This window comes from Leucoraja erinacea, chromosome 12 (genome assembly GCF_028641065.1).
Source record: "Leucoraja erinacea ecotype New England chromosome 12, Leri_hhj_1, whole genome shotgun sequence".
NCBI classification, from domain to species: Eukaryota; Metazoa; Chordata; class Chondrichthyes; order Rajiformes; family Rajidae; genus Leucoraja; species Leucoraja erinaceus.
Genome location: NC_073388.1, coordinates 36382914 through 36400034, shown reverse-complemented (window position 1 = coordinate 36400034; position 17121 = coordinate 36382914). Strand labels below are relative to the sequence as shown.

The window sequence follows — 17121 nt, the reverse complement described above, 5'->3', positions numbered from 1 at the left end:
CAAACCTTATACAGTGAACGGTATGGCTTTTGGAAGTGTTGTAGAGCAGAGAGATCTATCAGTATATAATTCATTGAAAGTGTAACCAAAGGTAGATAGGATGGTCAAAAAGGCTTTTGGCACTTTGGCCATCATTAGTCAGAGTATCTAGTATAGAAGTTGGGATGTCATGTTGCAGTCGTATAAGACGTTGGTTTGGCCGCTTTTAGAGTATGTTCTGGGCACCATGTTCTAGGAAAGATGGTGTCAATCAGGAAAGGGTGCAGAGAAGATTTACAAGAATTTTGTATGGACTCGAGGTTCTGAGCTAAAGGGAGAGGTTGAACAGGGTAGCACTCAATTCCTTGGAGCGCAGGAGGATAAGGGGTGATCATATAGAAGGGTAGGTGGGGTGGGGGGGGAAGAGATTTAATAGGAACCCGAGGGGTAAATTTTTCATTCCAAAAAACTGTTTCATATAACTGGCTAAATCATGGAAACAGGCTAATTCAACCCATCCCTGATAGAAATAGGATAAAGAAACATGAAAGGTGCATAACAAAATGAGGGGCCTTTCTCATTATAATTTTGACATCTCTTTACAATTGCACCCAACGTCTTTCTTCACAAGTCAATGCTTCCTCTTGAATTACATCCAAAATACTTTAAAAGTTATTTTGAACTTACTTTGACTGCCCCTTCTGGTAGTATATTTTATATCAGAACATAACTGGATAGCTTTTATCTCACAGCATTCTGTTCTATTTTCCCTTTGATCTCTACTTGCTGGAAACATTCCCTCTCCATTGTTCCATCAGAAATAGGCTTTGTACACGCCTGAACAATATTTAGCTTATCTATTAGCAGGGCTCGAAATTAGCGGTTGCCCGGGTGCCAATGGCAATCTACAGTCCCGCCGGGCAACCTAAAAGCTATGCCATTTTGCCTGGCTTGGCAAGAATCCAGGACACCTATCATTTAATTCTGAGTGCCCCCCCCCCCCCCCCCCCTCCCCTCTATATCTCTCTCCGTCACTCTCCGTCTCCGCCCACCATCCGTGTCCGGGTCTCGGGTCCCCGCTCGGTACGGTAGGCCACCTTACACATGCGCACTGCCACAGCCTGCACATCCTCCCCCTGCACATGCGCACAACCAGACAGCACATCTTCGCCATGGTTGTGCGCATGTGCCGCCCTGCACCTGAAATTGGAGAAGCCAATGTTCATACCGCTGGGGTGTAAACTACCCAAGCAAAATATGAGGTGCTGTTCCTCCAATTTGCAGTGGGCCTCACTCTGGCCATGGTGGAGGCCCAGGACAGAAAGGTCGGATTCGGAATGCGAGGGGGAGTTGAAGTGCTGAGCCACCGGGAGATCAGGTTGGTTATTGCGAACTGAGTGGACGTGTTGTGCGAAGCCATCGCCAAGCCTGCACTTGATCTCACCGAGGCTGATCATACGCTGAATAATCCAACCACATTTTTGTTTGGAAGTGGACAGAGATAATAGAAATTGCATTCATTGCAACGTGTAAAAAGAGTTGAGATACTGTATTATAATTTTGCTGCATGTCATTGTGGTATATATCATGTCTTGATTGGCGAATGTTTAGTTTGTGACTTTATTTGAAGCAGAAATATATGTGAATGCTTCATTGACCATAATGCCGACTGGTAGCTACGTACTTCGTCCGAGCACATTATCGCACGCGTCATGCAAGCCGTCTTAAATTACCACTTAAACTGTCATTTGGCAACCTAAAAAGTTGCCGAGGTTGCCCGGCTGGCAACAGGGAAAAAAAGTTAAGTTAGAGCCCTGATTAGGATTTCATTTTTCCTATCTTCCCACAAAATTGAAGTAATTTATCCACAGCATCATCTATACCATTTAACTGTGCGTTTCCACGGTCTTGGTTTTCATTCTAAATTGCACTGACCAGAATTGGCCAAAGTAGGTTAGCATAAAGTGGTCCATTGTAAAGGTCCACGCGTTGTGTAGACACTGTTTAATAATTAACCGACACAGCCCCGTCAAGTTAATATTTTACTACTACTATTGTGCCCTCGCTTGTGAGCACACCCGAGTTCCAATCCAACTGCCAATCCTTCGAATTCCAACCGCTTAACGGCCCACCCCCGACTGTGATTGATCGGCCCAGAACACGCCCGGTCCACGTGAGAGCGAACCCAATCATCGAAGGTTCGAGAGACAAGTGACTTGACTACAAGATGGCACCACACCATTGCATTTGGCATAAAGTTGTCCATTTAATTTTATTTTGCAACTTCTTACAAATACAATGATCCTGAAAAAAATGTTAACAGCCTCTTGACTTGCCCTGCCGCGCTGTCCCACAATTCCTTGACGACATTTCAAGTCAAGTCAAGTCAAGTTTATTCGTCACATACACGAGATGTGCAGTGAAATGAAAGTGGCAATGCTCACGGACTTTGTGCAAAAAGACAAACAAACAACCAAACAAACTATAAACACAATCATAAACACACACACATATTCTTTTACATATTAAATATTGGAAGGAAAAACGTTCAGTAAGTTAGTCCCTGGTGAGATAGAGTTTACAGTCCGAATGGCCTCTGGGAAGAAACTCCTTCTCAACCTCTCTGTTCTCACAGCATGGCAACGGAGGCGTTTGCCTGACCGTAGCAGCTGGAACAGTCTGTTGCATGGGTGGAAGAGAAAGTCCAGTAGCTTCCCGGCCAGTCTGGTGGGGACTATCGTGTTGAAGGCTGAACTGAAGTCTATGAACAGCATCCTCACGTAGCCCCCCTTCTGGCTGTCAAGATGAGAGAGAGCAGTGTGCAAAACCTGGGAGACCGCATTAATTTCCTTCTTCCAATCAAAGCTAAGTGCTTATGTTAAACTTCACCCGAATTTTCACATTTAAGTCTATACTAGACCAAGTGCAGACCCGTTGGGTCTGTTCCCTCAACATGCAGTTGGGGGGGGGGGAGGGGGGGCATTGGGCGTCACACACATTAACCACCTCACACACACACTAACTACCCCCCCCCCCGCACACACGATAACTACCCCCCTTATTAATATTATTAATTTGCTCCTTTTACCCCATAATCGCCCTATCTACTGACGCATAGCCCCCAACTCGCAGGCGCGTCTAGAGGGGGGGGGGGGGGGGAGAGTGAGGACAGAGAGAGAAGAGAGGGGGGGGAGAGGGGGGGGAGGGGAGGGGGGAGGTTGGGAGGGGAGAGGGCGGGAGGGGAGAGGGCGGGAGGGGAGAGGGCGGGAGGGGGGAGGGGAGGGAGGGCGGAGGGGAGAGGGGGAGGGGAGGAGAGGGGGAGGGGGGAGGGGAGAGGGGAGGGGAGAGAGGGGGAGGGGAGAGACAAGTGGCTTGACTACCGACTGGACTATTGCAACTCACTCCCGACTGGACTATTGCAACTCACTTCTCCTTGGCATCAGCTCCACCTACATCAACCGACTACAACTGGTCCAGAACGCAGCCGCCCGACTCATCACCCACACCAAATCCTGGCATCACATCACTCCAGTCATATCTCACTGACCTTCTCTCCCCCTACCAACCCTCACGGTCCCTCAGATCCACATCAGCCGGTCTCCTCTCCATCCACAAGTCCAACCTCCGCAGTTTTGGGGACAGAGCCTTCTCCAGGGCAGCTCCCAGGCTCTGGAACTCCCCCAACTGATCCGCAATTCCGTGTCCCTCACCATCTTCCAGTCCCGCCTCAAGACCCATCTCTTCACCTCTGCCTATCCTTAGCCCCACGTCACCCTCTATGACCATAGCCATGGGACTTTCGGGGTCAACCAGTATCCATTGTTTGGAGGTTTCCTTTATATTTTAGAATTTAAACTAGCCTTGCAAAAAGTTTGGGATGACAAAAATGTATGCAAACTCAGGCATATCGATTTCTTTCTTTCAGTCAACATGATTAATATCAAAGTGCTGACGCATTATGACAAGATATGGAAGCTATAGACTCCACTGTTCCTCACAGCTGTCAGCTTTACCCAAACACTGTTTTTTTCTTGAGAATAACAAAACAGAAACAGGAATAGGCCAATCAACCCCTTAAGCCTGCGTCACCATTTAATATGATCAATGCCGATTGGCTCCAGGTCTCATCTTCTCTTTTATGCCAGTTCCCCGTATTGCTCAATTTATTGATCCCTATTCCTTAAAAAAGTGACCTCTTCTTCTAATACCCCAAATAATCGAGCGTTCACATTTCTCCAAAGAAAAATTCCAGAAATTAATCACAGTGCAAGAAGTTTGTCCGCCCCTCAATTTTATCCTTCTCGTGTCACTGTGTTGTTTTTCTCCCACTTGACAACATCTTGATATCAACCCAGTCATGTCCCCTTTGGATTCCATAGATCACTTCTCATTCTTCCTAAGAATACAGATCTAATTACTTAGAAGTTAGTGAAAGAATAACTCTTTTGGACTGCCTCCAAAATTAGTTAATGTATTCATGGAGAGTTTGTTGCCTTCAAAAAAGCGGTGGTGCAGAGTGAATTTACTAGTCAATTTTAGAGGATAGTAAGAGTCAAACGGTTGAGTTATCACTTTTACAAATTCAAAGATGACAGACTTCCCTTTCCAATGAATATTAATAGCCAATGGATTTAACAAAAAAAATTACAAACAAACAACAAAAATCACATCCATGATACTTTAAAATGTAATTAAAATAGGTTTCAGCAGCTCCAACAGTGAGATCTTGTCATGCAATCACATTAGTTCAGGTCTCTCCATTCTGAATTCAAATCACACAAACTTTCATTAGCTGCATCTTATATTTTCATCCAATGTGTAATTTTTTTATTGTCCCCTCCCTGGCCACTCCCTCATCTTCCCCCTCTCAACAGGCAAAAGGTACAAAAGTGTGAAAATGCTCATCTCCAGATTCAGGGACAGTTTCATCCCAACTGTTATCAGGCAACTGAATAATCCTACCACAACCAAAGAGCAATGTTGAACTATTATCTACCTTATTGGTGACCCTCGGACTATACTTGATCGGACTTTGCTGGCTTAACCTTGCGCTAAACTTTATTTCCTTATGTATTTGTACATTGTAATGGCTTGATTGTAATCATGTTTTGTCCTTCTGCCGATTGGATAGCATGCAACAAAAGCTTTTCACTGTACCTCGGTACACGTGACAATAAACTAAGCTAAACCCTGCATTACATGCTTTCTGTCATAACTTTTGCTCACTCATTTTGATCGTTCGTCAGCTCCCGGCAGCATGTGTACACCAACTTAGTATCATCTGGAAAGTTGAGCAAGCATTTGATTACCAAACATATATGGAATAGGAACAATAAAGGCTTAAGTGCCACCTTGCTGAGTATTATACCTTTCATTAAATAAATCAGTATCACAAATATTACCTGCATCTTCTCTTTCTGCTTAGATTCTTAATATGAGCAGATTCTAGTCAAGAACTAGAATCCATAACATTGTCTAATATTTCCAATCCACTTCCTAAACCAGTTTAATCATTCCTTCAAACTGAGATCCTAAATTAGGAAGTGCTAACTGTTTTATCCTCCATTTTGGGCAAAGTTGACACGGTCTAATATAATTTATTGACAAATGAAATATAGTCCAGTCCATCACATAAACCAGACACCCCATCATTAACTTCATCTATATACACTTCCTCCGAGAAGCAGGTAATATAATCAAGGACCTCTTCCATCCCAGTCATTCCCTCTTCCCCCCCCAAATCTGACGACTCTGTACATTGTCGCAGTGTCCTGCCATTGTATACGTGTACTCTATCTGTATAGAAAAATGAATTTCAATGTACTTCGGTACATGTAACAAATAAAGTAACATTGAATAAAAATCCCATCAAACATTCTAATCACCTATATTATCAAAACTTACTGATGTGCTCATGCAAAACCACAACAATTGCACACTAATTAAGTATCTCTTCATAAGCAGGGCTCCATTTATTTTACAAAGATAACTTACAGTGCCTCATAAGAAACTGCCCTCAGTCTGGCAGATTCCAGAATGCCCATTTTGCCTTAAACAGGTGCAAATTAATTCTGAAAAATGTTTTAGCAACCTACAGAATAACGGTTTGAACATTCAGAATATGGAAGAGGCAGAATTTCTACTTTCTGGGGCTCCAAACGGGAACTTTCTACCACTGTGTATACAGAGATATATAGTATCTTCAGGGTCTGACGACAATGAAAATCCCTTGGATATGGGGGGAGAAAAAAAAAAATCACAAGAAAGAGCAAAGAGCCCAAAAATAAGATGTCATGAGCCCAAAAATAAGATGAACCAAGCTTGAGAAGACACACATCCTCTAGCTTCGATATATGTCCTTTTAATAACCTTACATTTCATGACAATATCCTAAACTAATCTACATCCATCAATTATTTAAACTTGTGTCAGACACCCTTTTCATTGAACATTATTTGTAAATAGTGCTGATACAAATGACCTTATCCTTTAAAATATATTAATTTCTGACAAAACTCAGTGGCTCAGATGTGGAGTTGCTGCCTTACAGCGCAAGAGAGAGACCCAGGGTCGATCTCCACTATGCGTGCTGTCCGCACGGAGTTTGTGCGTTTTCCATGACCGTATGGGTTTTCTCCAGGTGCTTCGGTTTCCGGTCCCACATTCCAAAGACATGCAAGTTTGTAAGTTAATCGGTTTCAGTTAATGTTCCCTAGTGTGTACGATAGAACTAGTGATCAGGTGATTGTTGGTCAGTGCGGACTCGGTGGGCCAAATGGCCCGTTTCAACGTCCTATCTCTAAACTAAACAAATACCTGCAAAGAATTTGGTTATAAATCTATTCAAGTGTCTATTTTGGTCGTCTCCCTTTCCATAGATGCTGCCTAACCTAATGAATGCTTCGCCATTTTCTGTTTACATTTCAGAGTTCAAACATACTTAGGTTTATTTTTTTATTAATTAATTGTCATCTGAATTGTGGAATCTGAAAATTACTCACCCCAATTCCTAGTCCAGAAGAGTCAGTGAGACAAGTCATACAACATGGAAACTGGCTCTTCAGTCGAACTTGTCCATGCTGACCAAGATGGCCTATCTAAGCTAGTCCTATTTGTCCACATTTGGCCCAGAGCCCTCTAAACTTTACCAATCTATACACATGTCCAAATGTCTTTTAAACGGTGTTATTGTATCTGGCTCAATTACATCCTCTGACTGCTCATTCCATGCTTCCACCACGCCCGAGTGAAAAGGTTGCCCCTCGGTTCCTTTTAAATCTTTCCCCTCTCATCTTAAACGTATGTCTTCTGGCTCTTGATTTCCCTACCCTGGATAAACGACTGTGTGTTGCCCTATCAATTCCCTTAATGCTTTTGTACATTACTACAAGTTCAATACTCAGCCTCTTGCACTCTAAGGAATAAAGTCCTCGCTTGTTCAAACTCTCCCGATAGCTCAGCCCCTCAAGTCCTGGCAATGTCCTCATACAGTGCCCTCCATAATATTTGGGACAAAGGCCCATCATTTATTTATTTGCCTCTGTACTCCACAATTTGAGATTTATAGTTAAAAAAAATCACATGTGGTTAAAGGCCACATTGTCAGATTCTATTAAAAGCCATTGTTATACATTTTCGTTTCACCATGTAGAGATTACAGCAGTGTTTATACATAGTCCCCCCATTTCAGGGCACCATAATGTTTGGGACAAATGGCTTCACAGGCATTTGTAATTGCTCAGGTGTGTTTAATTGCCTCTTTAATGCAGGTATAAGAGAGCTCTCAGGACCTAGTCTTTCCTCCAGTCTTTCCATCACCGTTGGAAACCTTTATTGCTATTTATCAACATGAGGACGAAAACAATTCCCAAAGACCTGTCCGACAGATCAGAAACACTCTTCGAGAGTCAGGTGTGAATTTGTCAATGACCACTGTCCGCAGAAGACTTAATGAACAGAAATACAGAGGCTACATTGCAGATGCAAACCACTGGTTAGCCGCAAAAATAGGATGGCCAGGTTACAGTTTGCCAAGAAGTACTTAAAAGAGCAACCACAGTTCTGGAAAAACGTCTTGTGGACAGATGAGACGAAGATTAATTTATATCAGAGGAGAGAAGGAACTGCCCAAGATCCTAAGCATACCACCTCATCTGTGAAACACAGTGGGGGGGGGGGGGTTTATGGCCTGGGCATGTATGGCTGCTGAAGGTACTGGCTCACTTATCTTTATTGATGATACAACTGCTGATGGTAGTGGCATAATGAATTCTGAAGTGCATAGACACATCCTATCTGCTCAAGTTCAAACAAATGCCTCAAAACCCATTGGCCGGCCATTCATTCTACAGCAAGACAATGATCCCAAACATACTGCTAAAGCATCAAAGGAGTTTTTTTCAAATCTAAAAAATGGTAAATTCTTGAGTGGCTAAGTCAATCACCCGATCTGAACCCAATTGAACATGCCTTGTATATGCTGAAGAGAAAACTGAAGGGGACTAGCCCCCAAAACAAGCATAAGCTAAAGATGGCTGCAATACCGGCCTGGCAGAGCATCACAAGAGAAGACACCCAGCAACTGGTGATGTCCATGAATCACAGACTTCAAGCAGTCATTGCATGCAAAGGATATGCAACAAAATGCTAAACAGGACTAGTTTCATTTACAATATATACACAACACAATGCCATTTATTTGTCATTTGAACCTCACATGAGGATGAAACAAAATTTGGGTTCTGCAGTCATACAAGAAAAGAACCAAGACGCACACCAACACAATTTACACAAACATCCATCACAGTGAATCTCCTCCTCACTGTGATGGAAGGCAAAGTCTTGTCTCTCCCCTGCTCTCCATTCTTCTCCCGAAGTCAAAGTCAAAGTCCCCGGCGGGCACTAGCAAGTCCGCGGCCATTTAAAGCTGCGCCGGGCGATGTAAGGCCCTGCTCCAGGTCTTGATGTTGGAGCCCCCAGCGGGCGCTAGCAAGTCCCGCGGCCGTTTAAGCCGTGCAGGGCGATGTAAGGCCCCGCTCCAGGCCACTTTCAACCCTGCAATTCGGGCGGGAGAAGTTGCTATTGCTCCGTGAAGCAGTCTCACACCGGGGACCCGCGAGCTCCTGGTGTCACCATCCACCGGAGTCGGGTCACAACAGCGCGCCATCACAGCTCTCCACGCTCCGAAGCCGGCCAGCTCCAGGATGGTAGGTCCGCAGCTCCGCCGACTCCGTGACGTGAGCTGTCATTCCGGTTGGAGGTCGCTCCACGTCGCTAGGCCCCAACGGCAACGGAGACCCGACAGGGAAAAGGTCGGGTCCCCGTACAGGGAAGAGATTTAAAAGTTTCCCCCACCCACCCCCCCACCCCCCACACATACACATTTAAAAACCCACTACAAGCTATACCCTCAACGGGACAAAAAAAAACAACAAAAAAAACAGACGGACTGCAGAGGCCGCTGCGACATTGGTCGCGCCGCCCACCCTGATTTACATGACATTGCTGTGTCCCAAACATTATGGTGCCCTGAACTGGGATGAGGCGTGGGGGGGGGGGGGGGGGGGGGGGGGGGGGGGGGGTGTGGGGGGAGAAGAGAGAGAACTGTGTATAAACACTGCTGTAATTTCTCAATGGTGAAACCAACATGTATAACAATGGCTTTTATTAAAATCTGACAATGTGCACTTTAACCATATGTGATTTTTTTTAATTACAAATCTCAAATTGTGGAGTACAGAGGCAAATAAATAAATGATGGGTCTTCGTCCCAAACATTATGGAGGTCACTGTAAATATTCTCTGCACTCTTTCCAGATTAACGACATCTTTCCTATAGCTGGATGCCTAAAATTGAACACAAACTCCAAATGCAGACTCACCAACATCAAGTACAACTCAATAATGCTCAATAATCTGACCGATGAAGGCCAATGTACCAAAAGCATTTTTATCACCCTATCTACCCATGAAGCCACTTTCAAGGAACTGTGTACTTGTACTCCTCGATCCCTCTGCTTTACAACACTGCCCAGAACACTATTCACTGTGAAGGTCCTACGCTCATTCAACTTCCCCTAATGCAACGCCGCACACCTGTCTCAATTAAACTCGATTAGATATTCCTCAGTCCATTTGCCAAGCTGATCAAGATTATTCTGTAATTTTTTGATAACTACCTTCACTGTCTACAATACCACCTACTGTAGTGTCAAGTATAAACTTACTAATCATGCCTTGCACATACTCAACCGACATCATCATCATTGAAAACATTAGCAACACAGTGGTGCTGATTTCCGATGGGAACGGTGACGGACACACACACATCTCTGTCCTCCAGTTCCTGCTGATGTCCCCCGCTGGAGGAATAAGATTTGGGTGTGTGTGCTTTATCATCATTCCTTACAATGCTGTGTACGACAGTGATCGCAACTTCTACTAAAGTGTGGATGGTCATTGGCTCACTAGAAGCTCATCTGCTCTTTGACAGGTCTTTTTTTGGTCCTGCTGGGGGTGTACAACCCCCTCCTCACCTGGCAAACCAGGAGTAGGTAGCACGGGATTACATGGTACCGTTACATGGTACCGTGGCGGTGGGAACTCCCCCGACCTGTCCCGAGTTCTCAACCAACTCAGTGATATAAATCACATAAAACATTGGCCCAATACCAATCCCTACGATACACCATTAATCACTTATCTTCACTACAAAAACAACCTACCACCACCATGCTTTGCTTCCTTCCATGAAACTAATTCTGTATGCAGGCAGCTAGCTCTCCCTGGATGCCACGTGCTCTAATCTTACAGAGCAGCCTACAATGCAGAACCTCAAAGGCCTTGTGGAAGTCCATATAGACAACATCTACAGCCTTCCCCTCGTCAACCACCTTGGTTACCTCTTCAAAAACGTAATCAAATTCATGAGACACGTACAAAACCATGTTGACTATCCCTAATCAGCTTCTGTTTATCCAAATGAAAGTACCTCTTATCCTTCAGAATCCTCTGCAGTAACTTACCCAACACAGATGTTAGGTTTACTGGTCTCAGTTAAGAGTGATAGAATTAAATATTTGTACATACAACAAACAAAATATTAAAAAACTGGACACAAAAAGCTGGAATAACTCAGTGAGATAGGGAGAAATAGTATGCACCCAGGTGGAAGGGAATAGGTTTCTACTTAAAATTGGACGTCAATGTTCATTGTTGCAAGCTACCCAAGCGAAATATGACATGCTGTTCTTCTCCACCCCCCCCCCCCCCCCCCCCCCTACAATCAGTGTGAAGAAGTGTAGCAACCCAAAATGTCACCCATCTATGTTATCCAGAGATACTGCCCGACTACGGTACTTTGTATCTTTTTTTTTGATTTCCAACACTTGAAGTCGTTTTGGATTAATTGGTAAAAACCCAAAAGATCAATTCATTCAATTCAATGTGTTGCATTAAAAGTAACAAATGTGCGATTGTGCTTAATATACAAATCCCACAACAGGATGCAACACGATACAAGTTAAACGCGTGCACGTTGAGGTATCAAAACGAATTTTGTAAACTGTAATATTTTGCATCTATAAAATGATATTATCTAAATTGGGGAGAATGGGGAAGAGGAAGGAGTGAACAGCAAGAGTCAATTAATGCCAATGATATTTCCTGATGACAAAATCGATGACAGATGGTGTAAACTCCGGCATTTAAAAAAAATCTATATTTCATCCTTCCACGGTGTATAGAAGGTGGTTTCACCACCAAATCCGGTAGATCGCAGCTATTGTTCCTTGAACACTGAAGTGCACCGAGTCCCGGGCATCACCGTTAGGCGCAGTTACATCTGACACTAACGCTGCTCGCTTGCGCATCATACGCCCCCGTCTGGTCTCCGTGCTTTTGTTTGTAAGAAATATATGGCTTTTCATAAATCATGTCCAAGGCTGCATTTTTTCCTATTAAAGAGCCAGGCTCGGCCCAGGAAGGGGGAGAAGAGGGCGGGGTAATGCGAACAAACCCACCTGCCTGCACCGTATCTGTCAAGTCGTAGTTTACAGCAGGGAACTCCTTCAGCTTCCGCCCGCTTAGATTGAGAATGCCAGAATGAACGGCCTCCTCTAAGACTCTCTCGAGGCTGCGGTTGAGCTGCGAGGATGTGATGGCGGTCCTCGAATACCAAGGCTGGTGCCCACCCAAAACCGCCGCCATTTCTCCTAATTGTGTGAGCGGTCCCTTGCGCGCACGCGCAGCCGGCAGACGCATCCCCCTCGCAGCCGGTCCGGGAGGGGCGGGGCGGGGCGCGTGCGGCGGCCGTTGGTCACCTGACCCGCTCGCAACGGCGGCCGGCCGCTCGTGCCCACGCTCACGCTCACGCTCACGGTCACGGTCACGGTCCGACTGACGGACCCAGAGCTCAGGCCAGAGGCGCTGAAGGTTAGCAAGGAGTAACTTTCAGTCAATTCAATCAACCAATCTTAACTGTTGTATTTATACTACTATTATCATTTTGTGCTCGGTCGACAACAAACTTCAACAGGCATCATGGCAGTGCATCTGCTCAGCGTACGCGCAAGGTTACAATGTTATAAAATTTTGAGATTTTGAGAATTAAACCTGCAATTATTCCATCGGATAAAGCATAAAAATAAGTTTAATTTGACACCTAATTCACTTTCATATCTTCTGTATTAAAAAAGTTATAGCCATTTTCATACTCGGAAATTAGTATCTTGTTCCCTATTGCTTTTCCATTGACTTAACTCAAAAACTGTGATCGAGGACAGTCAAAAGCCCATAACGTTCTTAAAAATTAAGAGAACTGAATGCATTCTGAAACAAATATGAAACAATCTTACTTGGATGACCTGAAATTAAAGCATATAATTAGTTAGTTACCCAATTGTAGCTAATTACAAAATTACAGTTTTAAATAGCCCAAGTGTCCAAATAACTTATGCGTCACACCATTTGACCTGATGACCTTACGTGCGACCACCCTATACACTATTCAGACCTAGAGCTGATATATCAAGGTATTAGATAGATAACACCAACGTTTATCCATAAATTTCTTAACACCTAATGGAAGGATAAGTAAACAAACGCCCTCTCCCAGACAAAATCGCCACCACTGAGACCCTGATTGAACTCGGTCATCAACATTTGGCAAGTCATGACTCCAATAACAAACAAGCTGTCACAGCCAGAAGTTAAGATTCAAGAGACATTTATTGTCACATGCACCAATTGGTACAGTGAAACTTGGGGTCACCATACAGCCATACGAATAAAAAAAGAACAAAACACGACAATATTTTAACATAAACATCCCCTGCACAGCGGAATCAAAGTTTCCTACTGTGAGGAAAGGCCTAAAGTTCAGTCATCCTCCTCTTCCATGTTATATGTTATTTGATGTACACCCGTGGTCGGGCTTTCCCGAGCCCTCCGCAGCCGCCGCTACGGGTGGCCCGATGCTCAGGCCCTCTCGCCGGAATGATGAAACTCCGACGTCGGAACGGGAGAACAACCTCAGCGGCTTGGACATCCGAATCTGCCACTTCCTTCCGGAGTCTGCGGCTCCGGAAGTCCACAGGCCGCACTGGCGGCCCTCGGCAAAGGGTGCCAGGGCACCGCCCTGTTGAAGTCAGCGCTGCCCGTGCTGGAAGCTCTTCAAACCACAGCACCGCGATGTTGTTGCAGCAGGCCCAGCACTCCGGAGCTTCAAACGGCGATCCCGGGTGAGGCATCGCCCACTCCGCGATGTATCCAGCGCTGCACCGCCGCTGCTGGAGCTCTGGTCCGGTCCCCGTCCAGAAAGGCCGCGCCAATCCAGGTGGTAGGCTGTGAGGAGGGGGGCAAGGAAGCGACTCGGAGAATAGTTGCATCCTCGCCAGGAGGTGACTGGGAGACGGTTTCCCCCTTACCCCTACCCCCCTCCCCACATAGAAAAACTAAAGAAACCTGATCAACATACTTTTAAACAAACTAAAAATTAAAAAAAGATGGAAAAAACGGACAGACTAGGCAGAGGCAGCCTTCATGCGCCACCCCTAGTGGTCGATTACCAGGCAAATGAAAAATTATGGATGTTATCAAAGCTTTGTTGAATAACAACATAACGTTCCTACTGCTGGGAATCTTTATTCCCTGATTGCCCAATAGAAAGATTTATGATGGCACTGGCTATGTTTAAGAAGGAACTGCAGATGCTGGAAAATTGAAGGTAGACAAAAATGCTGGAGAAACTCAGCGGGTGAGGCAGCATCTATGGAGCGAAGGAAATAGGCAACGTTTTGGATCAAAACCCTTCTTCAGACTGATGTGGAGGGAGGAAGAAAGGAAGAGATGGAGCCAGAGGGCTGAGGGAGAGCTGAAAGGGGGAGGAGAAAGTGAGGACTACCTGAAATTTGAGAAGTCAATGTTCATACCGCTGGGGTGCAAACTGCCCAAGCGAAATATGATGTGCTGCTCCTCCAATTTACGGTGGTCCTCACTCTGGCCATGGAGGAGGCCCAGGACAGAATGGTCGGATTCAGAATGGGAGGGGGAGTTGAAGTGCTGAGCCACGGGGAGATCAGGTTGGTTATTGCGAACCGAGCGGAGGTGTTCGGCGAAGCGATCGCCAAGCCTACGCTTGGTCTCACCGATGTAAAGCAGCTGACATCTAGAGCAAGGGGGAATAGAGTCAAGGGGGGAGGTAAAGCGACAAGTGTTGCAATTCTTGCGGTTGCAAGGGAAAGTGCCCGGAGAGGGGGTGGTTCAGGTGGGAAGGGATGAATTTACCAGGGAGTTACAGAGGGAGCGGTCTCAGCGAAAAGTAGACAGGAGGAGAAGGGAAGATGTGGCAAGTGGTGGGATCACGTTGGAGATGCCGAAAATGTCGGAGGATTATTTGTTGTATGATGGCTGGTAGGGTGGAAGGTGAGGACAAGGGGGACTTTGTTACGAGTGGGGGGATGGGGAATGAGAGCAGAGTCACGGGGTATACAGGGCTCTCACAACTTTTTTTCCCTGTTGCCAGCCGGGCAACCTAGGCAGCTCTTTAGGTTGCCAAATGACAGTTTAGGTGGTCATTTAACACGGTTTGCATGACGCGTGCAATAATGTGCTCGGACGAAGTGCGTAGTTACTAGTCGGAATTATGCACAATTAAGTATTCACATATTATTTCTGCTTCAAATAAAGTCACAAACTAAACATATTCACCAATCAAGACATGATATATACCACAATAACATGCAGCAAAATTATAATACAGTATCTCAACTCCTTTTACACGTTGCACAATTAATGCAACTTCTATTAGTTCTTTCCACTTCCAAACAAAAATATGGTTGGATTATTCAGCGTATGATCAACCTGTGTCAATAAATCCTGGACCATGGTAATATATATGCTTAACCATGCACACTACAGATTGATGCAAGCATGATTTCTGTGAAGGACCGAAAATTACCATGACATGGCCATAGCATGGGTCGTTATTGCTATTGGCAACATTCTCGCTTCCCACATAATTTATCCATAACAAAATATACAGGTTGCATGGAAATTTCTAAAAGCATTTTATGATAATAGCTGTTAAAACCAACTATACCCATCTGACAGGTAAAACATTACACTAACTGACAAGAGATGGCCAAAGGACATAACTGCAGCAAATGTTCTTTTGATAATATGTTTAAAGGTGTCAAAACGCCACATTACCGGACATTCAGATTATATGTTCGTGTTGTGAACAGCAATGAAGATACCCAGTTTGTACGCACCAGATTTAGGAAAAAAAATATTGATAAACGCTGTTTCCATCATTCCCACTTCAGAATTAACGTTAAAATTTCAACTGAAATATCTCCTGACCAAATTTGTGATGTATATAATAATAATAATAATAATTTTTTTATAGAGCACTTTAAAAACAAACATAGCTGCAACAAAGCGCTGTACATCACTAATCATTGACAAAAAAGTTAATACACACCAAAAATAATAATCAAAAGAAATAGTAGGAAAAGACATGTAAAATAAAGAAACATCAAAAACACCAAAAACAGAAGCAAAGTCTCAGGAATGGTCAAAAGCCAGGGAGTACAAATGTGTTTTAACACTGGATTTGAAGATGGACAGTGAGGGGGCCTGTCTGATGTGCAACGGCAGGGTGTTCCAGAGTGCCGGAGCAGCAACAGAGAAGGCTCTATCCCCTCTGAGCCTCCGACTAGACCTCGGTACCTCCAGGAGCAGCTGACCAGCTGACCTGAGGGACCGGGCAGGAGCGTATGGGTGGAGCAGGTCAGAGAGGTAAGGCGGGGCGAGCCCATTCAGAGATTTAAAAACAAATAACAGTATCTTAAAATGAACTCGAAAGTGCACTGGGAGCCAGTGGAGGGAGGCCAGAATTGGCGATATGTGCTCCCTCTTTCGAGTCCCTGTTAAAAGGCGAGCAGCAGCATTCTGAACCAACTGGAGACGAGCCAGTGAAGAACGAGCAACACCAAAATAGAGCGCGTTACAGTAATCCAGCCTAGATGTAATAAAGGCATGGATTACTGTCTCAAAATGCTGCCGCTCGAGAATGGGCTTCACCTTCGCCAGCTTCCTTAGGTGAAAGAAGCTGGACTTAACCAACGCGCATATTTGGCGATCTAATTTAAAGTCACTGTCCATCCTAAAACCCAGGTTCACAACTGTTGGCTTCACGTACCTTGACAATGGACCTAAATCAACAAATGGAGGTTCACGGCAGCCATTGGGATCAAATAAAATCACCTCTGTCTTCTTTTCATTAAATCCAAGAAAGTTTAGGGCCAACCAGGACTTAATGTCATCAAGACAAGACAAGCGATTTTACAGAAGAGGCGTCTTCCCCCTCAGCGGCAAATAAAGCTGGGTATCATCTGCATAACAGTGGAAAGAGATGCCATGCTTTTTAAGGATGGAACCCAGAGGAAGTATGTACAGCGAGAAAAGCAGGGGCCCCAGAATCGAACCCTGTCGAACCCCATATGACAGGGGAGCGGAAGAGGATTCAAACCCAGCAAGGCTAACACACATGGTTCTGCCCGCCAGATAGGACCTGAACCATCCCAGGGCACTGCCGCAGATGCCCACTAACTGCTGTAGCCGAGATAACAAGATATTATG

General features: G+C 44.8%; 1 protein-coding gene across 4 annotated transcripts in view; it reads right to left on the bottom strand.

Moving 5' to 3' along the window:
* Window positions 1-12223, bottom strand: part of lrch2 (leucine-rich repeats and calponin homology (CH) domain containing 2) — a 105471-nt gene extending 93248 nt beyond the window's left edge. For all 4 annotated transcript variants that reach the window (XM_055643929.1, XM_055643930.1, XM_055643931.1 and 1 more), the window contains exon 1: window positions 12000-12223. In XM_055643929.1, coding sequence (XP_055499904.1) covers window positions 12000-12186 — 187 coding nt within the window. In that variant the 5' untranslated portion in view covers window positions 12187-12223. The remainder of the gene's footprint in view (window positions 1-11999) is intronic.
* Between the last annotated feature and the right edge of the window lie 4898 nt (window positions 12224-17121).